Source organism: Schistocerca serialis, chromosome 1 (assembly GCF_023864345.2).
Source record: "Schistocerca serialis cubense isolate TAMUIC-IGC-003099 chromosome 1, iqSchSeri2.2, whole genome shotgun sequence".
Taxonomy (NCBI): domain Eukaryota; kingdom Metazoa; phylum Arthropoda; class Insecta; order Orthoptera; family Acrididae; genus Schistocerca; species Schistocerca serialis.
In genome coordinates this window covers 908,166,729-908,193,709 of record NC_064638.1, presented here as the reverse complement: position 1 = coordinate 908,193,709, position 26,981 = coordinate 908,166,729, and the positions used below count along the sequence as shown (strand labels likewise).

Below are 26,981 nucleotides of genomic sequence, written 5' to 3'. Positions count from 1 at the left end.
AAGTAAACTCAAAAAATATTTCATTAATTTGGAAACAACTTCCCAAAGATTTACCAGCCTGTAATTTATTTATGCTGAATACAATCTCCGAGACGATCCACGAAGGAAGAAACTGATATTTCACTGGAGCTAAGTGTTCTGACCATTTTCTCAACCATACCAAACCATCCACAACCACTATGTGCAGATCAGCTTCTGATTTTTGTTGCCAGTAAGTTTCTCATAAAAGTGAAAATGTATGCTACTTCGACTCAGGAGGCCCAATGGGTGGTGTAGAGATGGAACAACAATTGAACTCAACATAGGTGGTTTGACAATTTAGTATTAACAGATTAGTTTAAAAACTGCTGCCACCTCATGCTAAAATACCTGCCTGGAAAAAAAAAAATAATGACAGAAGGCAACCTAAGTTCACATTCCACAAGTTTGGTTCTTCAGCTACGTGAAGAAAATGACATTCTCAGTCATACCACCGGCAATGTTTCCAACCCTTCTTAATGAATTCAAATAGTCTAGTGGATAAGACAAACCTCCAAAATGTGTTCAAGAGCATATGGAATACTCCCACTCAAAAAAGAAGCTGTCTTCTCTAAACTCCCAGGTGAACACGATAAGGAAGAGAAAAAGGAAGCTGTAGCTGAATCTCTGGCCTCTTATTTAAAGTCTACATGGAAAGAAAAAACCAATAGCCCTTCTAAAAACAATAAGAAAGAAAACTGATAAGCCCTGGCAGTGTTGTTTTAGCTGTTCATGCATTGAGCACTGGCCCCGAAACATTTGCATATTAAATGAAAATGTGTGTGTGCACCACAAAAAATTCAAAGGAATAGTCCATATCAATTTAGGCAGGCTACAAAAATCTTAGTTTCATAGTCTCTGAAATTGAATTTAGCATATTTTAAAATGAGGGATCAAGTAAGAAACTTTTCCTTTCACCAAAAATTTTCTGCTCAGGTACATCACTCCAAAGCTGACACTGCGCACACCATTTTGAAGATGTGAATTTTGGAAAAAAATTTGAAATTCTTTATCCCTAGAACAGCTCTAAATATTTTGCTGTGGTTTTTTATTTGAAAGATAACTGCTTATGATTGCAAAGAAATACTCCATTTGGACTTACCTGTCGAAGTTCTACTATAGCATTCTGAACTTTTTTGTAATTTATGGAAAAATTTTTTTTTTTCAAAATGGCAATCCATAAAATTGATTTTTTCCGTTTATTAGTACCATATAGTTCTACATTCTCCGAAAAGGAGAGTTTCCACTTTTAGGTTGAACAGGTTTTATAAACAATTGAAATTTTTGCCGTACATAAAACCTGTTTTATTACTACATTATCACGTAACAGGCCCATAAAAAACAAAACCTAGCCTTATTTAACACAATTTTAGTTTTGAAAGATGAGTAATTAAGAGACTCATTTTCAAAGCATTTTAAATGGTTCCAAAATGTATGTGGAAGGTCCGAAGACTTAAAGGTTTCAATTTATACAACTTCTGTGCACTCTGTTCTGTACTGAAAGCAGCCAGTCACTGAACTAAAAATGCGTTCTACTATTCAGTATCTCCCTTTGATAGAGTGCACTGCCTTCCTGCTGAACCAATAGCAACTGGAGCACTTACAATCTTCAAAACATTGTGAAGAGGAAGTGAGCCCCGATGGCACTGCTGTCCTTCAGCTGGAAACCTATATCCAGCAGCTGATCCACGTGGTAGCATGAAGTTCACTACAATTTCATTTAACTCCTACCTGGTGTCTAATCTCTGCAATCCACCAGACACACACACACACACACACACACACACACACACACACACACACACACACACACACACACACACCCCCTTTCGCTCATCACTTTCAGTCCAGAAATGTGTCTTCTGAATTCCTTTCACAGAAGTAGTTTGGACCATTCTTTTTTCTGCTCAAGGAATTCTCCGATTTCCACTTTGGACAAAAGAATGAGGGCTGTTGATGTGTAAAATTTCACAACTCCCGTAAAATCCTCAGCATTCTGAATTGCAGCTGTATTTGGTTGGTAAAGATTATATTCTGTAGCATGGTGCTTCAGCAGGCCTCTTAGATCATTGCAAGGTCCCTTCCTAGTAGCACTGTGCACCCAAACAGTTAACAAGTGACTTAATTCAAACAGCTGGTAACTATTTTTAAAATGACTAGGAGCACCTCAGAAATAATAATGATCTTCTCTGCCCCTCTTTGTAGTTGAATAATTTTGGGCATTGCTAGCAAAGCACATGCTAAGTCATGTCCTGTGCCTTCACTTATAACTGCAACACCTGTGGTCTTGCTTTGTGAGCACTGCAAAAATTGAAACTCTCATTACTCCAAAGATAGCCTCGTACTTGTTGTGGTAGAATTTCAGACCAGTTCTCAGCAAAATCACAGTGAAGCACTAAAGATAGTTCTTCAGCCTGTACACACCCTTTCACTTCTGCAATGTGTTGTTGCAATTTTTTCAGATGCTTCTGTGTTACTGCTTTCACTGACATTTACCAAGTTTATCAATGAAACTGTCAAAGGCAACAGTTTTCTTAGTCAGTTTATTTTCCTCCCAAGTTGCATATGTAATTTCTGCAGAGTTATTTGCTACACCTTACAGGCCAAGTGTGTTTAAAGGAAGACCTCTCTTTCCAGTGCAGTCACCACATTTTTGAGACAAGTCTCTCGCTTTACGTCACATACTACTAAAGACATCACGCGCCCAACCAAGGTGTCATATGGCATGTGCTCCAGTAAGTTCTTCAAAGTTACTACACAAAGTTCAAAATTCACACAGTACAAACATAACCAGACATCCGTGTGGGTGTAGAATTACCCACTTAGGTCATATTGCATAAAATGTTGATCTTCCAATATGTGAAGTTGTATAGTTGCTCTTATAAATGGGTCAGTCCAAATGAAGTGGTCTAATAAAAATAAGTTGGTTGCTTGACCACATTTATATATTTTAATTTTTTTACCCTATAATTGAGAAGTTCAAAACAGTTTAAAAAAAAAAAAATTTTACCTTTCACCTTTACTGGATGGCAGCCATATTTATTTGTAGGCGCGCGATGATTTTTCAGCCTGAAGACATTAGCGAAAATTTGAATATCTCTGGACTGGGTTAAGTTACAACACTGCAGTCCTCTACAACAGTGTCTATTACACAAAATATCCCAAATTCAAAAATAACCAGTCAAAATTACCTCCAAAGTTTGGTATACAAATTTTCAAAAATCCACTTTTTAGGCCCAAAAATAGCAAACAAATGATTTATGAGTATTTTTTTCCTATAGTTAGATATCATACACTACTAGCCTCATATAGAGCAAGAACACACAACTGTTTCCTTAATTTTTTATGATTTTCTGAAAATTTTCATTTTTGTAAATTTTGGGGTTGGTTATCTCAGGTGGGACCAAATATAAAAATGATTTTTTTACAGTTTGTACACCTATATGATAGCAATATACTGTAAAAATTTCAACATTGATATCTGATTGAACAAAGATATCAATTATTGAAAATGAGATAATTCACATTACTCTACAACTGATCTTATGGCTGTTGCCTGGTCATGTGTGATTTTGGCAGGATATAATCAATTATTATTGAAGTAAGGTACTGAATTATATACAAAACGTGGAAACATCACTGAAATTAACATTTATATTATTTTGACATACTTAAATATTTTCAATTAACATCCTTCAAGATGCGACTGTTCCTAAACCTGGTGGTGAATGTTAAGAACACTTACTTCTTCAGGCAGCTTCTGTGATATAGAATAAGATCTCCCAGTTGCTGTGGCAAGTTCAAGTACTGAAAGTTTCCTTAAAACATTTTTCATTTGTATCCAAACTTTGTCGCTAGTAGATTTATTGAATGATGGTCTTGTGCCAGCAGGGTGGTAAAAATGCACAAAAACAGCATTGTTTTCCAAACTTATTCTTTCAGCCTCTGCAAGCCACCACTGTCCATCATACACACATGCCACTATGTCATTCAACGTTACAGACAATTTTATTGACAATGATCCTCAAATTTCAGTTTCTGATAATACATAGCAATGAACTAAGGTTTCTGCAATGCCAAGGAATTTGTGGAAATGCCTTGTTCCTTTTATTGCTATACACTTTCCAAATCTGGTTTGAATATTTTTCATATGCAGAACCATTTCTTTCTTGATCAGAAAAGAGGTAATGCCTTTCATATCATTGCAAAGGACACACACATCCTGTACTGTGAGAATTTGGTCTGCAGTTGGTCTTTGTAGGGTGGCTTTACTTCACATTTTGTTATAGCTCCTACTCCATCACACACCATGGCAAGATGCAAAAAAGTGCCATTCAGCCTCCAACCCAAAGTCTACTTTGTGGTTGCACAGACGTGAAAAATTTTTCGTTCTTATACTGACTACTACTTCCATCAGGAAAGTAGGCCAGCTTCTCAACTTGCGAAAATTTTCTTTTATGTAATTTATTACATACTTTTGAAACACATGTACAGCCAAAGTGTTGTGCTCCAGGTAGTCGCTTAGAATGCGAACTGAAGAACTACAAACTTCATCCTCCTCATTTTTAAAGTAAAGGATAAAAGGATGCACTGTTGCCTGGTCACTGATCCAGTGGTACCCTTGTATTGCATCCTGAACCAAAAATGAAAAATTTTCTGCAAAATCAGCTAGCACTAAGCATTCAGTGTCATGAAGTAGTGCTTTTTTGTCCTTCAAAAACTTGCTTTGGATTTTAGAAACATAATGGTGACTGTTGAGTTTTTGTAAGTTATCATTAAATATTCCATGTACTCTTCCTGAGATTTAACCACTTATTTCTGCCCTGTCAGTTGTGACCCACTGTTTGAAGGTAATACTTTCTGGCATTTACTCGTCATATTCTTGAAACAATTCAATAACGGTCTCCTTACCAGGGCATTTATTACCCAAACTCATCATACAGTCATAGCTGTTAGTGTCAAAGACCATTAAATCCAGCAACTCTTTGTAGTTACTATCACTGAGTTTTGCACCCACAATCATCAGTTTGACATTTTGATGAGATAAACAAACACGTAAGGAGTGTGTCCTTGAGGATCCAGCCAAAATACACCACTTAGGGCAGAGGTCACAAAATTTTGACCTTCCAATTTTGCAATCAGAATTTTCGAAAGCTACATAAAGTTCATTTAAATTCGACAGCACTAGTTGTTTCTGCTTTGTTACTTCAACTCCATTTATAACAACTCTTGCTATCTTTGCAACCTAGGCATGTTTTACTGTTTTCACAATCTTCAAAAAACTGCTGGATCTTTTCAATTGTTTCTTCACTTATAGCTACTCCTTTCTTCTTTCCTAAAACTGGAAGAATGCCTTGCTCTTCCACTAATTTTCGGGTTAGTTTAACCAAACGATGGGAAACACTGAATTCATGAACTATTTTTTCTCTTGACCATGAGTCAGGGAGCAAACTTAAAATTTTAACTTTTTCCTCTTTAGATGTCACTGAACATTTAACTTTTAATTTCTCTATTAAGCTCAAATTTTCAGTGTCAGATGATGCTGGTGGTAGCTTTTCTTCTATAGAAACAGTGTTGGTACCTGCATTATTAAAGCACGATTCCAAGTCTTTTCTAATTTTGTCTGGAATTTGTTGTACCTTATTTTCAACAGCTGCTTATCTTTTTCTGCTACTTAATTTTATTATTTTCGATGCAGGAGATACATCTAACTTGGAACAAGCAAAATCTAATATGCTAACAGCTTGCTCATTAGGAATATAAATGTCATTAACAATGTTACATGATTCTGGTTCTGTATTCACAACAAATATTTTTGAGTAACAATGTGGGCACAAGGAATTTCCAGGAATCACATTATGTTTCACTCTCACATAACAAGGACAAATGTTCAAGTTTTATTTCCCTCAAACCTTTAGTAATAGGCTTTTTATGAACTTTAAGTGGATCACAGCACTTTCTTCCAAAAATGTGGTTGTACTTCAGAATATGTTTCTTTATTATACTAACAATGATGTTACAGAAGAACTCACTCTAAATTTAAACAAAGTTTGTCTAACTTCATCAAAGTCATTGACATTTTTCAAGTTTTCTGAAACTGAACCGTAAATTGTTGTGACACTTCACTAGCTATCTGTCCAACAAGAGCACTGTTCATCAATGTTATTGCATTCCTGCTAATCTCTCAAAATTAATTACAAATTACACACAGAACAAAGCACATTACACATTCTACACTGTCAAAGTATGTACATCCACTCTAACAGTGGTTTCAGAACTGACTGCATCAACACCACGCCCAGCAATAATGTACTTCTTTATTGACACTAAACCTGAACGGAAATGGGCATTTTCATTACCACAGACCAAAAGCAAATGCTCCTATTGTTTAATATTGTATTATTAAAATTAAATAAACTAAATGAATATTGGGTGATAGTGTTAACTAATTATGTCTCAAATTTTATTACAATGACACAATAAACCAATTAAATAAGCAATAGCCATAAGATTAGTTTTAGAGTAATGTGAATTGTCGCCTCATATTCAAAAATTCGTATCTTTGTTCACAGTAAGATATCAGTGTCGAAATTTACAGTGTACAAACTGTGCAAAAATAATTTTTATATTCAGTCACACCAGGGGATAACTAATCCCAAAGTTTATATAAAGTGAAAATTTTCAAATTTCGAAAGTTCATAAAAATTAAGGAAACATTTGTACGTGTTCTTGCTCTATACAAGGCTAGTAGTGTATGGTATCTAACTATAGGAGAAAAATTCACTCAAATCATCATTAACCCAGTCCAGAGATATTAAAATTTTCACTAATGTATCCAGACTGAAAAATCATTGCGCACCTACAAATAAATATGGGCGCCAACCAGTAAAGGTGCAATATAAATTATTTTAAAAAACTGTTCTGAACTTCTCAAATATAGGGCAATCACATAGAAAGATTAAAATATTTAAAAATGGTCAAGGAACCATCCCTGGACCACTTCATATGGATTGACCCAAATTGCAAAAGTTTCTTTAATACTGCAAGTCATGTACCTCTAAGTTTCACAACTTTTTGACCTTCAACTGTTACAGTTATAGTATCTTTTTTTGATTGCACTCTGGTGAGAACAGTCCCATTTGTCTTCCAGATAAAATGACTGCACTATCTGAACTTGAGCTGCTTCTACAGGATGACCATAATAGGGATCTGCTCTTCCAAAGACTCCACCTAGCATGTACTTTGATACTGAAGGAACGTGGTTCAAAGTTTTTTCTTTGAAAATGTCTCTGGAATAATAGTTAAAACTTGCACTTTTTCACTGTAGGATGAAGAATATTCAGCAACTGAATTGATATTTGTGAAAAATTCCTGCCAAGAGGTGCTCGAGTGCTTTGGTTCATTTTCTTCTGAAGATGGAATTTCTACTTCGAAGAGTAGTCAGTTTTGCTGTAGTGTCTTCATCCACAGCTTTAGTAATTTCTCTGCATTTTCTTGCTGCATAGAGCTTATCACTCTACTTTACTGACCACTGTTTTGTAACAGGACTAACACATACCTCTGTAGTTGGCTGATTCAGGGTATTCAATTCTTCTTCTAGTGATGCAAAATCTGCATCATCTGCACCATGGGAGGAACAACCTTGTTCACATACTATCATTGTTGTTGTTATGTCAAAACAATTATAACACAAAACGTCACCACTGGCAACCTCGTCACTTTGAGATCGAGTCTTCAAATGAGAACACTTATTCCCAATCTGAACAAAGGGTTTCTTTAGTTTGTATTATGTATCACTTTTATGGATATGCACCCAGCACACTTCACTTCACTCTCCTGTGGCCCCAGCCAGAAGACATTTCAAACAGTCCTTTTCACAAAAACGAACTGCAACTGTGTCAACCGGCACAGTCCTCACAAAAACACAGAACTCACTGGATGGTCTCAGATTTCTTAGAAGCCTCTTCAGTAAACAAATTAGTACTGAACAACCACGACAAACTGACAAGAAACTACAACAAAGTGATAAGAGATAACAGCATCAAAGACGGGATAACGGAAGTGTCCAATTCCATCCCTGGCAACCTCGTCACTTTGAGATCGAGTCTTCAAATGAGAACACTTATTCCCAATCTGAACAAAGGGTTTCTTTAGTTTGTATTATGTATCACTTTTATGGATATGCACCCAGCATATATATATATATATAAAAAAAAAACCACACAAACCAACAAAAAACCCACACAAACCAACAAAAACCCACACAAACCAACAAAAACCCACACAAACCAACAAAAACCCACACAAACCAACAAAAACCCACACAAACCAACAAAAACCCACACAAACCAACAAAAACCCACACAAACCAACAAAAAACCACACAAACCAACAAAAAACCACACAAACCAACAAAAAACCACACAAACCAACAAAAAACCACACAAACCAACAAAAAACCACACAAACCAACAAAAAACCACACAAACCAACAAAAAACCACACAAACCAACAAAAAACCACACAAACCAACAAAAAACCACACAAACCAACAAAAAACCACACAAACCAACAAAAAACCACACAAACCAACAAAAAACCACACAAACCAACAAAAAACCACACAAACCAACAAAAAACCACACAAACCAACAAAAAACCACACAAACCAACAAAAAACCACACAAACCAACAAAAAACCACACAAACCAACAAAAAACCACACAAACCAACAAAAAACCACACAAACCAACAAAAAACCACACAAACCAACAAAAAACCACACAAACCAACAAAAAACCACACAAACCAACAAAAAACCACACAAACCAACAAAAAACCACACAAACCAACAAAAAACCACACAAACCAACAAAAAACCACACAAACCAACAAAAAACCACACAAACCAACAAAAAACCACACAAACCAACAAAAAACCACACAAACCAACAAAAAACCACACAAACCAACAAAAAACCACACAAACCAACAAAAAACCACACAAACCAACAAAAAACCACACAAACCAACAAAAAACCACAACCAAATAAAACTCCCCGCAAATAAAAGACCCATAAACCAAGAAAAACAAAAAATCACACTCACACTACAACTGTAACAAAATATCCTCTACACAAAATAAAAAACCACCCCTCCACATCCCTCTACAAACTCCACCATCAACTAACCCCCCAGCCCAACACCTAACCAATCCACAACCTTCGGCCTATACATCCTACTAACAACCTTTAAAAAACTCTAAAAATACAATAGCCCTCAGGGACATGTCCAGCTTAAAAATGGAAGCTCTCCTTTACAGAGAATATAGCACTACATGGCTATAATTAACAGAAAAATCAAGTTTTCTGGATTGGCATTTTTAGAAAAAGAAATTTCTGTGAGTTATAAAAAATCCAAAAGGTGACAGTAAAAAATCTAGACTGTCCAAATGGCATATACCATTGTAATCATAAAGCAATTATCTTTCAAATACGAATACAAAATATCTATAACTGTTACAGAGATACAGCATTTTAAATTTTTTTCGAAAATACTAATCTTAAAACTGGTGTTTGCAGTGTCTTCTTTGGAGGCCAGATCTCCGGGCAGGAATTTTTGTGGAGAAAGCAAAAATACGTGTTCCTTACTTATTCTTAAATTTTAACATATGCTAAATTCAACAACGTCAGAGACTGTTAAGGTAACCCCCTGCCTGAAGTGATACGAATCATGCCCAAACTGTCTGCAGGTACAAATGAACCTCAGCACAGTTGTTCCACGTCATCTGCAGCTAATGAGCCCTAACTAGACAAGAAAATCTCTTCCAAAAGTGTGAATTCTTCATCAGATGATGAGCTTTGTGTAATATTGCCAGAGTATCTGGAAACTCATTACAGTGATTTTGTTTCTTCGGACGATCCTGGTATTTGCTGCTCACAAAGTGCAAGTAAAGATCTTTTTCCAGATAATGTTATGGTGGAAGCAATTGGGGCTAAAAGAGGAAATAAGCTTTTCACTACATTTGTAGTATTCAATAAGTTGCAACAAAGGGAAAGGTAGTTTAAGTAATGGGGCTTCATTCCAGAAGAACATATTTTCACTGCACCATTCTGTTATATGATGTGATTGGCAACATGCCTCCACCAGAGCTAGACACTGATGGGTGTATAATTCCGTACGAATTTCCAGTGAGAATTTTGGTATAAAAGCTTAACATTTTTGTCACAATAGTTTTTTTACAGTGTGTTTCAATCAAGGATTGATAATATTCATAGAAATGTGTGTTTCAGCAATACCTAACTTATAAGCATTTTACAAAACACCCAGTTTTCAATGTAGGTCACAGAATACTTTACAGGGGCCCTACTCATACTGCACTAGAGTAACATTTATACCAAGACCATTCCGCCCATGTTTATAATAAAACGAATTTCAAGTAGTCAATGAAACCCCACGTTGCAATGTAACAGGGACCTGTTGAAGTTCTTTTTCTACGAGGGTGGTTTGAAAAATTTTCAGAATCACCACGAGTGGTAAGTGCTAACACAACGAGTTGTTCACGTGATATTCATTGACTGTTGCCTGTAAACATGTGTCATGTCAGTGCTCTTGAAAGAGAGCTGTGGCAGTGACTTGCAAACACTGGGGTAAAAAAAAAAGAAAGAAAATCTAGATTTGAGCAGTGATTAAGTACTTAATAAAAAATGTAAAAAGCAAAGGACATTCACACTGATTTCGAGACTATACTGGGACTGCTCCTGACATTCAACTGTTGCCAACTGGACAAATGCATTTAAATTTGGTTGGCAGAGGTTAGATGATCCACACAGCCATCAGCCAAGATGTGTTACTACCCCAGAAATCATTGGAGAAGTGCACAAAACGGTCATGGAGGATTGCCAATTGAAAGTGCTCACACTTGCCAAATGTCATCTGAAAGGGTATATCACATTTTAACTGAAGGATTAGAAATGAAAAAATTATGTACAAGATGGGTGCCATGACTTGATGCGCGCCCACACACGTGCCGTCGCTACGGCAAAATTACACAAACTAAGGTATGAATTGTTGCCACATCCACCTTATTCACATCCACTCCATCAGAGTTCCATCTCTCCCCAAAACCGAAAATTTTTTCTTGGTGTGCAGATTTACTTCAAACGAAGAATTGATAGCTGGAGTTGACAACTATTTTGCAAGCCTGAGGAAACTCACTTTCAAGATGGGATCAAGGCACTGGAACATTGTTGGACCAAGTGCATTAATCTACAAGGAGACTACATCGAAAAAGTTTCAGAGATGTAAGTACTTCATTTTATTGCGTTCCAAGAACTTTCCAACGCACCCTCGTAGTAATCTATGAAAAATATAACTTGCACAGTGCACTATGAGTTTTTGTACAAGAATAATGTATAAAATACTATGAACACAAATTGATATATGCCTGATAGTCTGCAAAAACATCAAAAGGGATAAAACTTACCCTACATGATGGTACTGAAGTTGAACACCTTTGTAAAGCTGAAACTGCACTTTGATTTGATATGCAACATTACCATTGACAATGTACTATGGGAGAAAATATTTTCATAATCTCAAAAACACCCCTCTTATTTTTATCAGAAGGGTGCATGTATTATGTACCTCTTTTCCCCCTTGGGAAAATTTGTGGCATTTTTGTTGTAGCTTTAATTATACTGTTACAAGATTTTCCACTGTGTATGCAGCTAATACCAGAAGTAGTGACTGAAGTGCACTTACAGTGTCAGCAGCTCTTCCACTGCTGCTGTTAGCAGTTCATTTCTGCTGGTTGTGACTAATCAACTGATAGTATATAATAGTAAGTATTGCTGAATCTAATGACTTATTTCTGAGAAACAAACATATTAAATATGCTCGTTTTCAACATGGAGAATGCAGGATTGACAATTACTGATCTGGCTGCCCTGTATTACAAGACTGGTTTTCCCATTTACGTCTTGTAGCATATGTCTCTTGGAATATGACAAGATTTATTGCGATATTGTTTTGTTTTCCAAAACAAATGGCTCCGAGCACTATGGGACTTAACATCTGAGGTCATCAGGCCCCTATAGCTTAGAACTACTTAAACCTAACTAACCTGTGGACATCACACACATCCATGCCCGAGGCAGGATTCGAACCTGCGACTGTAGCAGTCACGCGGTTCCGGACTGAAGCACCTAGAACCGCTTGGCCACCGTGGCCGGCTGTTTTCCAAAACAGTTTGGTTGTGGGATGACAAAGCGAACAAATGTAAATGGTAGGAAACTAGCTGTGGTGGACTGAACTATAGCTTGGCAAAAAGATGTTTGAAAAAACCACAGCTCAAAACTAAGTGTTCAAGACTGAAAATTTCGAAAGTTAGTAATAAGGCAGGTTGCAAGTCAAAAATGTTATCACGTGTTCTGAAAGTCTGTGTGAAACAATGCTACTATTTTGGTGAGTTGGACTGTAAACAAAACAGACATTCCAAACTTTGAACTATATGGCCTAAGCAACTAATTAGGGGAAGGAGCATTCTGAGCAGCAAAGTTGCTAAGCATGGAAAGAAATTATATCCAACAACAGCCAAATTACTGAGACACTTCCCATGCTGACGAGATTGACAGAACAATGCCAGGGAAGAAAGAACCATCAACTAATGACAAAATTAACATGCAGCAAAGTTAATCTTGGCCAACCTTTGAGGCTAACAGCCTTTTTTACTTGTGAGTACCAACTAATAAGGTATAATTTAACAAGTTATGTGAACTGTTTTAGCAGACAGTCAAGAACACATCCTGTGTGATTTTGAAGAAAACTGATTTTATAGTTTAATACTTATTTATATATAACATGAGAGAGGAGTGGTCAATACAAGTGTTATTTAGTTTCATATTCATTGGCTTCATCAAGGTGACACAGCAGCTACTTTAGGATACCAAAGTGTGCATTAGCCAGTCTTTTTCACAAGATCAAATGTTCCATAATTATGGCACATGAAGCTTTAAGCATGACATCAGTTTCAGCTTAGAATGAAAAGCAATATTCTTTTTTTTTTTGTTTAATTTGAAAAACACACACTCTACAAAGAGTAATATTGACTGCTTACCTACTTTATAGGTGTATAGAATATAAACAAATCTGATTTAATGTGGAATGAACAACTAGTAAATATGCTCCACAAATGAAAGTGTTTCTTACTAGTCACATTGTGTTCATACTGGATAAATACTGTCTGCTTTTTATAGTTTCTCTACTGACACTTTTAAATGGGAAAATTCAAATCCACAACTTTCAGAAAAATTGTTTTAGCTAGCTGGCACAACCAAATCCTTTGTAAGATATAACATGAAGGACTAAAACAACAGCAATAATGCACCTTGTATGCACGCAACTTACCTGAAGGATAGACATTGGGATGGAACAACGGTGGTTCAAATTTGCACTTTGGGGGGCTAGAAGGATAATCATCCTTGAAGATCATTCTTAGTTTATATTGACCTCCTTCCCAAGGTGTCTGTAACAATCAAACATTTGTTAAAAACAATCATGTAATTTGTGGATGCACTATATTAGGCATATTTTCTTACCCCTTTCTTCCCAGGTATGGAACATTCCCAGCTCATCAGATTTAAGCTTCCATCTGCGTTCTTTACAGGTCGAGCTACAAAGCCCTAAACAACACAACAATTTCGTTGAAACTTTATTCCCTCAAACGAGCCTCAAACAGGAAAATAAGTGAATCCTTACAAATGGGTGATCCTTCCTCCAGGCTTTCCGCTCCTCCGCTAGACGTGCTATGGCGATCCCCGACATTTCTGCACCGAGCCTAGCGGTCTGAAAATAAAATGGATTTAAGAGGAAAAAAAAACAAACGATATTTCTCGCAACATTTTGCAATATGAATATGTAGGGAAGTGGACTAAATAGAAAGCAGCAGCATTTCGAGATATGATTCTGTGGTCCATCAATTTGTTTGGACTGAGATTTGTTTTCGCTTGTCAAAGACACGTGCGTATTCTTTTGATTCGCACGTCAAACACTGGTCATTGCAAATTTCACTGCATACGCTCATGACGACAGCGGTCATACACTGACCACCGCTGTCAATATAAAATTGTCATCGACCTTCTTTTCCATTATTTTAGAGCAAATGCGAACAGGCGGGAAATCGTTACACCATAACTACCGAAGACTGTCAATGCGACAGGTTTCCAGAATCAAGAATTCTTAGTATTATTTGTCACTTAAGACTCGGTTTCGCTGCTACCCCCTTGTCGCAATTCACAACTAATCATGCTGTACGAAGTAGTTAAAATCAATGCAAACAATAAATTTTCATGTTGACACTTATATATATGCCTCGTCCAATCCATGCAACCGCTTTAAAATCACCGTAAAAAATCTTAATATCTTACACGTCATACCCATAAACTTCTACACCCTACCTGATCCAAGCGTTAACCACGTATAATACGAAGAGCTATCTAAACACCAATCTTGCGAACACAACACCCCTCCCGTTCAAACACACGAATATGGCCGCTTCTCTTGAAACTCAAAGCCCAATAAACAGTCAGAGATCACACTAGTATGCTAATACGATATCAAAGTTTCTCATTTTTTTATTTTATTTTCCAAACAATTACAATACAAATAAAATACTAAGGAAGCTGCCGTAAAGGATACAGCAAAAACCATAGTATAGAAGGATGTCACCTCGACTAAAATTTTCCATAAAAATCTGCCTATTCACACTTGTTTGGAAAAAGATAAAAAAAACGGTTGAGCAGGTATTACCACAATGATAATAATGAGAATTCAAGACTTCTATTCGTTAAAGATACTATAGAAAATATTGTAGAATTCCTCGAGCGTATTATAGTTCACAGTTATTATAGTTCTCCGGCTTCTGCCTCGGGTACGAGATCTTCGCTAAATAAACCTGTCAATGTGCCTATTGCGAGACGCAACAAGTGTTTCTTAAGCTTCTCAAAGACTCGTGTTTTTCAGTTATAAAATGGTATATTTCACCTTGAAATAAAACAGTAGGAATTACTATTACTTCGTTTCATTATCCTTTTGGTACGTAATAATGTCTAGGCTCATCCACTACTGTATTAACCGTTAGGCTCATTTCACGCTCACGCTGAAGCAACCATTGCTCAGTTGCATTTCCACCAACGAGTTAAAATTTTAACTCGTTGATTTCCACGTTAATTTAACAGAATATCGCTGCTCACAGAAACTGTTTATATTTTTATAATATACTATCAATATGCTCCTTCTGCGAAAGTTACTAATTACTACGACGCAGTTTCAATCAGTTTACGTATATAGTTCCGTGCGCCTTTCTGTGATTAAACTGAATCACTAAAATACTTTTACCCAACGATGCGACGTAATACTTTCAACTTACAACACTCTTTAGCAAATTCTTCAGATTATTCAAGCGCAATTCTGCGCATGCTACAGCTTCTTGAAACGGCTCCCTCGTTCGCAAAAACCCGCGCGAGCAATAGAGCCTGAGCGTTGCTGATGTTACAATAGCGAGCAAAACAATGTCCTTGCCAGAAAAAATGCACGCTTAGGTTTGAAAATTCCAGAAGCCAGCCATGAGTAAGAAGTATGATTTTACAACGTCATAATACTACAAATAACAGGATTCCTCTCATCATCCCAGTGGAATTTAAAATACAGAGAAAGTAGTTTTTGAAGCCCCACAACCCATAAAAAAATAAAAATCCCTAAGAAAATTACGATCGATCGAAATGATCCCCACAGAAACATATAATCGCATACTAGCGAACAACCCAACAGTAGATACTTCCTACTGAGTTATCAGTCCATTATAGCACACATTTCACATTGTTTTGCCCCTATACCAAACAGGACAATCTCTTTACATTTTAGTATTTTTATGAGGTGTAGACATAGAACACACATGAAAACTAAGTTGGTCAGGTAACAGAATTACACAAGAACAAAATATCGAAATTCTCTATACTTGTGTATTCGAGTAGCATCTGTGAAAATAGTATCAAAACAATATAAAGCAGTCCAATTAAATCTCTATCCCAAACAATTCTTCAAAAGTTGGCCACCAAGTGAGATATACATGTATATTTCCTCCAAAATAGTGTTAAATTCAAATTTGTTTTGTATGCCTGTAGTAATGTCTTTTCTTGTTACACAAGTGAACATTTAGCATTTCTATTGCGCTTTCCCATGAAAACAACTTGCGTTATTTGAAACCCCGACAGTCGCGAAGTAGGCCGAAATTTGCGTCAGAAACATCGAAAATTCTATTTACGTTTTCTTAACAGTATAAATTTCGTCAAAACAAGGAGCTACTACCTTCACTAACGTCTATCCTTGCCATGAAAGAGTAATTAAACGTTTATAAATCGTACATCTCAATAGATTTCGTACTGACTACTCATTAAATAGACGCGATCCAGGCCTAAACCTTCCGTGTTATAGACATTTAAAAACGTAATGAAACAACCTTGATAACGCAAATTCTCTAAAACTAATTCATTCTTCTATCATTATATCTCCAAATCAGTACAAAAGCAGTGGCAACAGCACAGAACGCTTTTAGAGTTATTTCTATACAGCCAATCTGGTGTCTTTGATAAACTTGATACATTCTTTAAAGTTAAAGATTAGATTAGATTAGATTAGTACTTGTTCCATAGATCATGAATACGACACTTCATAACGATGTGGAAGGTGTCAGGTTAATAAAAGTTTTCTATACAAGATATTACATTACACAAAATATTACATGACACTTAATATTTTTTTTGGGTGTGGGCGTGGGGAAATTACCCACTTACTATGTCCAAAAATTCATCTAATGAGTAGAAGGAGTTGCCATTCAGAAATTCTTTTAATTTCCTTTTAAATGCTGTATGGCTATCTGTCAGACTTTTGATGCTATTAGATAAGTGACCAAAGACTTTTGTGGCAGCATAATTTACCCCCTTCTGAGCCAAAGTTAGATTTAACCTTGAGTAGCGAAGATCATCCTTTCTCCTAGTGTTGTAGCCATGTACACTGCCACTACTTTTGAATTCGTTTGGATTGTTAATAACAATTTTTAAGTGAATATATATATATTGTTAGGCTACAGTGAAGATTACGGGCTCTTTAAATAAGTGTCTGCAGGATGGTCTTGGATGAGCTCCAGCAATTATTCTGATTACACGCTTTTGTGCAGTCAAAACTCTTTGACTCAATGATCAGTTACCCCACAATATGATGCCACACGAAAGCAGAGAATGCAAATAGGTGTGATAAGCTAATTTACTGAGATGTATATCGCTAAAATTTGCAATGACCCTAATAGCATAAGTATCTGATCTCTAACGTTTCAGCAGATCTTCAGTGTGTTTTTTCCAGTTCAGCCCCTCATCAATGCATACACCTAGAAATTTTGAATATTTTACCTTAGCTACCGATTTCTGATCAAAGTCTATATTTGTTAATGGTGTCATTACATTTACATGTGGAACTGTATATACTGTGTTTTGTCAAAGTTTAATGAGAGCCCATTTGCAGAGAACCACTTAACCATTTTTGAAAAACATCATTTACAATTTCATCAGTTAATTCTTGTCTATTGGCTGTAACAGCTATACTTGTATCATTGGAAAAAAGTACCAGCTTTGCATCTTCGTGAATATACAATGGCAAGTCATTAATATATATTAAGAACAGGAGAGGACTCAAGACCAAACCTTGTGGCACCCCATACTTGATTGTTCCCCAGTTTGAGAAATCACCAGTTTTTTTGCATATTATGTGAACTGCTTATTTCAACTTTCTGCTCTCTTCCAGTTAGGTATGATATAAACCATTTGAGTGCTGTCCCATTCATACCACAGTACTTGAGCTTACCTAGAAGTATTCCATGATTTACACAATCAAGAGCCTTTAAGAGATCACAAAAAATTCCAATGGGTGACTTCCCGTTACTCAGAGCATTTAATATTTCATTAGTGAAAGTATACATAGTATTTTCCATTGAAAAACCTTTCTGGAAACCAACCTGACATTTTGTGAAAACTTTATTTTTACAAATGTTTGAAGCTACTGTACAATACATAACTTTTTCAAGAATTTTGGATAAGGCAGTCAGAAGACAGTAGTTGTTGACATCAGATGTATCCCCTTTTTTATGAAGTGGTTTTACTTCAGTCTATCTGGGAAAATACCCTGCTTCAGAGAGCTATTACATTTGTGGCTAAGACTCCCACCGAGCAAGGTGGCGCAGTGGTTAGACACTGGACTCGCATTCGGAAGGACGACGGTTCAATCCTGCGTCCGGCCATCCTGATTTAGGTTTTCCGTGATTTCCCTAAATCAGTCCAGGCAAATGCCGGGATGGTTCCTCTGAACGGGCACAGCCGACTTCCTTCCCCATCCTTCCCTAATCCAATGAGACCGATGACCACGCTGTCTGGTCTCCTTCCCCAAACCAACCAACCATCCAACCTAAGATTCCCACTTATCTCTTGGGAACAAGCTTTTATTATCCTGCTGGAAATGCTATCAATTCCATGTGAGCTTTTATTCTTGAGAGAGTTTATTATCTTCCTAATTTCAGAAGGAAAGTGGGTGGAATTTCAATTGTATCAAATTGTGTGGGTAAGGCCTCTTCCATTAACTGCCTTGCTTCTTCTAATGAACATTTAGATCCTATTTTCTCTACAACATTTGAAAAATGATTATTCAATATGTTTTCGACTTCCGGCTTGTTGTTTGTCAAGTTCCCATTCGCTTTGATGGTAATGATGCCATCCTGTAATCTTGGTTGCCCTGTCTCCCTTGTCATAATATTAAAAATTGTTTTGATTTTGTTATCAGAGGTATTAATCTCAGACACGATGCACATGCTTCTGGACTTTTATATAACCTTTCTTAATGTAGCACAGTAGTTTTTATAACATGTGGCTGTTTCTGGGTCATTACCCTTTCTTGTTGTTAGATACAGCTCCCCTTTGTGGTTACAAGATTTTTTATTCCTTCAATAAGCCATGGTTTTTAGCATGGTTCTTATAATCAGATTTAACTACTTTCTTGGGGAAACAGTTTTCAAATTCTCTTACAAGTGTATGATGAAATATGTTCTATTTTAAATTAGCATGGGGTTCCTTGTACACCTCATCCCAGTCTAAATGCTGAAGATTTTCCCCGAAATTTCTAATTGTTGAGTCATTAATTGAATGCACAACTTTGGAGGGTATGGAGCTATGTCATATACTGTAACTACCTGAGCACCATGATCAGAAAGGCCAAGAATTTACGTTTTTAAACTTATCTTGGTCTATAAAAGTGTTATCTATGAATGTGCTGCTGTCCTTTACTACCCGAGTAGGAAAATTAATGACAGATGTCAAATTGAAAGAACCAAGCAAGACTTCCAGGTCATTCTCCCTATTACACTCTTTCAGTGAATCAACATTGAAGTCCTGACAAATAATAATTTGCTTTCCCCTATCTGACAGATAGCACAATAAGGCATCCAAGTTTTCCAGGAATAAGTAAAAGTTTCCTGAAGGGGACCTATATACTGTTACAATGATAAAAGAGCCCTCCTTCAGTTTAAGTTGACAGTCACATGCTTCTATATGTTGCTGTAGACAAAACTTCTTTCTATCTAAGGTTTTTACAGTGATACCTTTTGACATATATGGCAACTCCTCCTCTCACCATAATCTCTCTACTCATATGTGCAGCTAGTTTACAAGCACTAATATATACCTTTTCCATATCAGAAACCATGTGCTGTTCAGACAGACATAGTATACCTATTACATTATCAGATTCAATGACATCTAAACAAACCAGGAGCTCATCTACTTTATTCTTCAACCCCGAAATATTTTGGTGAAAAATGGTAACATTATTTTTTACTTCACTTTTGTGATAATCTACTTTTTTCTTTAATCCACCAATATTTTGGTTAAATATGGTAACATTATTATTTATTTTACTGTTGTGAGAATCTTGTGAGTTTTGGACCTCTATAGCACCTGCCTGCCTCAACTTCTCATTGGACACTGATATTAGTCTAAAAAAGAGGTACATCCATGAGTACTAGTGTCCTCCCTTATGGATTTCGCTAACAACCCTGCCAGTTTACCCTTTCCTTTCCTATTGAGGTATAGGCCATTCCTTGTGGATTGCCCCCATCAATAAACTTGGCAGGAACCAATCCAATGTCTGACAGAGTGGCTGCCCTACGCAACTGATCCAACTCCATATTTACCCTCCTGACAAAACGGTTCAACTGGGGCTGATCATGCCACATCAGAGCACGCACCATCTCAACATTGGTATGGCTCGTTTCTGAGGCTATTTTCACCAGGTCACACTCAGTACTGTAGACCTGATCCCTATCAATACTGTTTCCCACTCCACCCACTATCATCACATGATCCTGCTTTGAGAAACCCTTGCACGAGGAACCTATATCCTCTACCATCTGGCTAAGACATGCACTTGGCTTGAAAAAGTTTGTGACCTGGCACCCGTCACCTAATTTTTCCTGTAAAATCTGGCCCACACCTCTTCCATGACTGCTACCTAGCAACAGAACTTCCCTCTTACTTTCTACTTTTTTTGAAACAGTTGGTTTCCTAGAGAGATTCTGTTGCATCTTAACTACATCTACTTCTACTGGAGCCTCTTCCTTACTTAACTGTGGTAGCAAGGCAAATCTATTGGTTGTGCCAATTGGGAAACTGTCAGGCACTGTTTTCTTTCTGTGGCCCCTGTTCCCAGCTACTACTTTCCACCGCTGTTAACCCTCCTGCCCCTTAACCTCTTCAGTTCCTCCCTAGCTCTGTCCAAATCAGCCTGAAGGGCTCTAATTTTCTTCTCCTGTTCAGCTATAATCCTATCTCTTTAGCAAACCCTGCAAAAGAATGGAAGAGTCTCGTTTGCTTCCCCAATTCCCACGCCGCTACAATTTCCCCAGTGAAACCATCGGTAACAACAGCTGCACAAAACCCCTGAACTACATCTACATCTACATCTACATTTATACTCCGCAAGCCACCCAACAGTGTGTGGCGGAGGGCACTTTACGTGCCACTGTCATTACCTCCCTTTCCTGTTCCAGTCGCGTATGGTTCGCGGGAAGAACGACTGCCTGAAAGCCTCCGTGCGCGCTCTAATCTCTCTAATTTTACATTCGTGATCTCCTCGGGAGGTATAAGTAGGGGGAAGCAATATATTCGATATCTCATCCAGAAACGCACCCTCTCGAAACCTGGCGAGCAAGCTACACCGCGATGCAGAGCGCCTCTCTTGCAGAGCCTGCCACTTGAGTTTGTTAAACATCTCCGTAACGCTATCACTGATACCAAATAACCCTGTGACGAAACACGCCGCTCTTCTTTGGATTTTCTCTATCTCCTCCGTCAACCCGATCTGGTACGGATCCCACACTGATGAGCAATACTCAAGTATAGGTCGAACGAGTGTTTTGTAAGCCACCTCCTTTGTTGATGGACTACATTTTCTAAGTACTCTCCCAATGAATCTCAACCTGGTACCCGCCTTACCAACAATTAATTTTATATGATCGTTCCACTTCAAACTGTTCCGCACGCATACTCCCAGATATTTTACAGAAGTAACTGCTACCAGTGTTTGTTCCGTTATCATATAATCATACAATAAAGGATCCTTCTTTCTATGTATTCGCAATACATTACATTTGTCTATGTTAAGGGTCAGTTGCCACTCCCTGCACCAAGTGCCTATCCGCTGCAGATCTTCCTGCATTTCGCTACAATTTTCTAATGCTGCAACTTCTCTGTATACTACAGCATCATCCGCGAAAAGCCGCATGGGACTTCCGACACTATCTGCTAGGTCATTTATATATATAGTGAAAAGCAATGGTCCCATAATACTCCCCTGTGGCATGCCAGAGGTTACTTTAACGTCTGTAGACGTCTCTCCATTGATAACAACATGCTGTGTTCTGTTTGCTAAAAACTCTTCAATCCAGCCACACAGCTGGTCTGATATTCCGTAGGCTCTTACTTTGTTTATCAGGCGACAGTGCGGAACTGTATCGAACGCCTTCCGGAAGTCAAGAAAAATAGCATCTACCTGGGAGCCTGTATCTAATATTTTCTGGGTCTCATGAACAAATAAAGCGAGTTGGGTCTCACACGATCGCTGTTTCCGGAATCCATGTTGATTCCTACATAGTAGATTCTGGGTTTCCAAAAACGACATGATACTCGAGCAAAAAACATGTTCTAAAATTCTACAACAGATCGACGTCAGAGGTATAGGTCTATAGTTTTGCGCATCTGCTCGACGACCCTTCTTGAAGACTGGGACTATCTGTGCTCTTTTCCAATCATTTGGAACCCTCCGTTCCTCTAGAGACATGCGGTACACGGCTGTTAGAAGGGGGGCAAGTTCTTTCGCGTACTCTGTGTAGAATCGAATTGGTATCCCGTCAGGTCCAGTGGACTTTCCTCTATTGAGTGATTCCAGTTGCTTTTCTATTCCTTAGACACTTATTTCGATGTCAGCCATTTTTTCGTTTGTGCGAGGATTTAGAGAAGGAACTGCAGTGCAGTCTTCCTCTGTGAAACAGCTTTGGAAAAAGGTGTTTAGTATTTCAGCTTTACGCGTGTCATCCTCTGTTTCAATGCCATCATCATCCCGCTGTTTCGAGCCACTTACTGATTTAACGTAAGACCAGAACTTCCTAGGATTTTCTGTCAAGTCGATACATAGAATTTTACTTTCGAATTCACTGAACGCTTCACGCATAGCCCTCCTTACGCTAACTTTGACATCGTTTAGCTTCTGTTTGTCTGAGAGGTTTTGGCTGCGTTTAAACTTGGAGTGGAGCTCTCTTTGCTTTCGCAGTAGTTTCCTAACTTTGTTGTTGTACCACGGTGGGTTTTTCCCGTCCCTCACAGTTTTACTCGGCACGTACCTGTCTAAAACGCATTTTACGATTGCCTTGAACTTTTTCCATAAACACTCAACATTGTCAGGTCCAAGATGTTATCTCCACGAGTCGGTTCTCTGTTTAATTGCTCGAGGTAATTTTCGGATAGTGCACTCAGTATAATGTCACTCGATGCTCTGTCCCTACCACCCGTCCTAAACATCTGAGTGTCCCAGTCTATATCTGGTAAATTGAAATCTCCACCTAAGACTATAACATGCTGAGAAAATTTATGTGAAATGTATTTCAAATTTTCTCTCAGTTGTTCTGCCACTAATGCTGCTGAGTCGGGAGGTCGGTAAAAGGAGCCAATTATTAACCTAGTTCAGTTGTTGAGTGTAACCTCCACCCATAATAATTCACAGGAACTATCCACTTCTACTTCACTACAGGATAAACTACTACTAACAGCGACGAATACTCCACCACCGGTTGCATGCAATCTATCCTTTCTAAACACCATCTGTACCTCTGTAAAAATTTCGGCAGAATTTATCTCTGGCTTAAGCCAGCTTTCTGTACCTATAACGATTTCAGCTTTGGTGCTTTCTATCAGCGCTTGAAGTTCTGGTACTTTGCCAACGCAGCTTCGACAGTTGACAATTACAATACCGATTGCTGCTTGGTCCCCGCATGTCCTGACTTTGCCCCGCACCCGTTGAGGCTGTTGCCCTTTCTGTACTTGCCCAAGGCCATCTAACCTAAAAAACCGCCCAGACCACGCCACACAACGCCTGCTACCCGTGTAGCCGCTTGTTGCGTGTAGTGGACTCCTGACCTATCCAGCGGAACCCGAAATCCCACCACCCTATAGCGTAAGTCGAGGAATCTGCTGCCCACACAGTTGCAGAACCGTCTCAGCCTCTGATTCAGACCCTCCACTCGGCTCTGTACCAAAGGTCCGCAGTCAGTCCTGTCGACGATGCTGCAGATGGTGAGCTCTGCTTTCATCCCGCTAGCGAGACTGGCAGTCTTCACCAAATCAGATAGCCGCCGGAAGCCAGAGAGGATTTCCTCCGCTCCATAGCGACACACATCATTGGTGCCGACATGAGCGACCACCTGCAGATGGGTGCACCCTGTACCCTTCATGGCATCTGGAAGGACCCTTTCCACATCTGGAATGACTCCCCCCGGTATGCACACGGAGTGCACATTGGTTTTCTTCCCCTCTCTTGCTGCCATTTCCCTAAGGGGCCCCATTACGCGCCTGACGTTGGAGCTCCCAACTACCTGTAAGCCCACCCTCTGCGACTGCCCGGATCTTGCAGACTGAGGGGCAACCTCTGGAACAGGACAAGCAGCCATGTCAGGCCGAAGATCAGTATCAGCCTGAGACAGAGCCTGAAACCGGTTCGTCAGACAAACTGGAGAGGCTTTCCGTTCAGCCCTCCGGAATGTCTTTCGCCCCCTGCCACACCTTGAGACGACCTCCTACTCTACCACAGGTGAGGGATCAGCCTCAATGCGGGCAGTATCCTGGGCAACCGCAGTCGTAGTCCGATCAGGGGATGCGTGGGATGAGCTGGCCGTCCCCGACAAACCCCCATCCGGACCCCCACAGTGATGCCCATTGGCAACAGCCTCAAGCTGTGTGACCGAAGCCAACACTGCCTGAAGCTGGGAGCGAAGGGATGCCAACTCAGCCTGCATCCGAACACAGCAGTTGCAGTCCCTATCCACGCTAAAAACTGTTTTGCAAAGAACGTCTGAACTAATCTACAGAGAGCGCAAACAAATCAACAAAATTTAAACGGTTATTAAAATACAAGATTGCCTAGTAAATGCAGTAATGCTGCTACTTGCGCACTGCTGACACTGCTCGGCGGCGGAAGGAGACTACGCGAATTTACACTATTCAGGTACTAAAACGCGATGCTACACTCTCAAATACTATAATACGCCCGAAATTTATGAATTAAACAATGCAAGTACCAAAAACACGCAAAGAAATTAAGAATTAAACTATGTAACAAATGAGTGAGCTAGGAGTATACGACTTGCTGCTCAGCTGCTTATCCAACGGCGGCAGGGAGCACACTGGCTGTGACCAACCGACACTGGCCGTTCAAAACAAAAACAGAAGACAAACGACTACGCGAATTTACACTATTCAGGTACTAAAACGCGATGCTACAACTCTCAAATACTATAATACGCCCGAAATTTATGAATTAAACAATGCAAGTACCAAAAACACGCAAAGAAATTAAGAATTAAACTATGTAACAAATGAGTGAGCTAGGAGTATACGACTTGCTGCTCAGCTGCTTATCCAACGGCGGCAGGGAGCACACATTCCTACTGCAGCTCACACACTTAGCATTCATTGTAGTTCGGAAATTAGTTAAGAGATTTACTAAGTGATAACGATAATATATTAAATACAGATGGAAAAGGACACAAATTATGTTTTGGAAACTAATATGTAAGTAAACTATTAGCAAATGCACTTAAATTTGTGGTACAACGCTAAATATGCAAGTTCAAAAATTAGGCCTAAACAGCGGAATGTAACCAAAACGAACTTTTTGCGATTACTGGAAGAAGACGCAAATAAAGGAAAAGCCTTTAATGGGAAGCTTGAAGAGCACACTAATGAATGTATTTAATCAGTTAATCTATAGCAAATGCACTTAATATTGCGGTATAACGCTAAGTATGCACACTCGGAAAGTAAGGCAAAGCCGCGAAATGTAAACAAACGAACTTTTCGCGATAAATGAACAATACGCAAAAAAAAAGAAAAACCTTTAATGGTGAGCTTGAAAAGCACCCTAATGAACGTATTTAATCAGTTAAACTATAGCAAAGTATTGCAAAAACTTAATTGTTGTTCCGAAACTGACAGTGAGTGGGAACTGTGAGAGTTGTTATAGGGTATTAAGCTGGAGATTTGTTTCCAGCCTTGTAGGAGATATTTTCACTGCGGGGCAGAACATTGGGGAACAGTAGATGCTCTCTCGCAAAACTGTAGGGTATGCAGCAAAAACATTTTGATTAAGGAACAGGAAAGGAAAATCAGTGTCCTTCAGGCAGAGTTGGATGAACCAAGGTAAGAACTGATCAGAACCAAGGTAGATAGAGCAGAGGATGGTGGTTAGGAACTGGTTGTTGATAAGAAGATGGAGAGAAAGAGAACAGAAGCCGATAGTTTTATTATCAACATTAAAAACAGGTGTCTACTGCTGCCAGAATGAAGTGAGAAGAACCTCAGGCAGGGCCAGCAGCAGGAAATGTGAAGCACACTTCAACTGATATCAGGAAGCCCAGGCATGTGCATAGTGTTTTGAAGAAGAAAGTGGTGCTACTAGGTAGTAGCCATGGGCGATGTGTAGGCAAATGACACATATGCTTCATGTCATAAAGAAAACGAAACCGTTGAAAAAAACAACAGGGGACATTTCGCAGTCTTAACTATGCTTCATCAATAAATGCAGTCAATAAAAACATAGAATACAACAATTTTAAGTTGGGGCGCTTTCTGTAAACTGCACAGTAGTTTATGTCATTGACCATTGGCATAGAGACACAGAAATCCAAAATGTAGTATTATCATTATACGAAATGACAGTCTCTACTACAAAGTGTGGAGGATCATGCATCAGTATCAGAAAAGGAACACAGTTCAAATCAAAATGTGATCTTAGTACTTCATTAAAGGCAAACACTATGAAATATCAGCTACTGAATTAACAGTGTTTCATAACGAGGAGATATAATCATAAACACAAATATAATAAATGAAACCAGAAGCGCCCTCATAAATATCCTTTAGAGATTTGGCATATCCCTGTTGATCACTTGTGCAATGCCTGCATGAGTAATTGACCATGCAGCCACAAATATGGATAGGGAAAAGTGTGATGTAGATCTTGGGCTATCAGACCATTTCTGCCAAATAATGACAGTAAAACTGTGGCATTTTCAAGAACAAATATTAGGTGAAGAATCTAGC

General features: G+C 38.4%; 1 protein-coding gene across 1 annotated transcript in view; it reads right to left on the bottom strand.

Annotated features, from left to right (window-relative positions):
• Positions 1-14,630, bottom strand: part of LOC126412040 (SUMO-conjugating enzyme UBC9-B) — a 29,848-nt gene extending 15,218 nt beyond the window's left edge. The window contains exons 1-4 of the mRNA XM_050081420.1: positions 14,475-14,630; positions 13,777-13,863; positions 13,617-13,700; positions 13,426-13,543 (exon numbers count right to left, since the gene is read on the bottom strand). Of these exons, the coding sequence (XP_049937377.1) occupies positions 13,426-13,543; positions 13,617-13,700; positions 13,777-13,842 (268 nt within the window). The 5' untranslated portion in view covers positions 13,843-13,863; positions 14,475-14,630. The remainder of the gene's footprint in view (positions 1-13,425; positions 13,544-13,616; positions 13,701-13,776; positions 13,864-14,474) is intronic.
• Between the last annotated feature and the right edge of the window lie 12,351 nt (positions 14,631-26,981).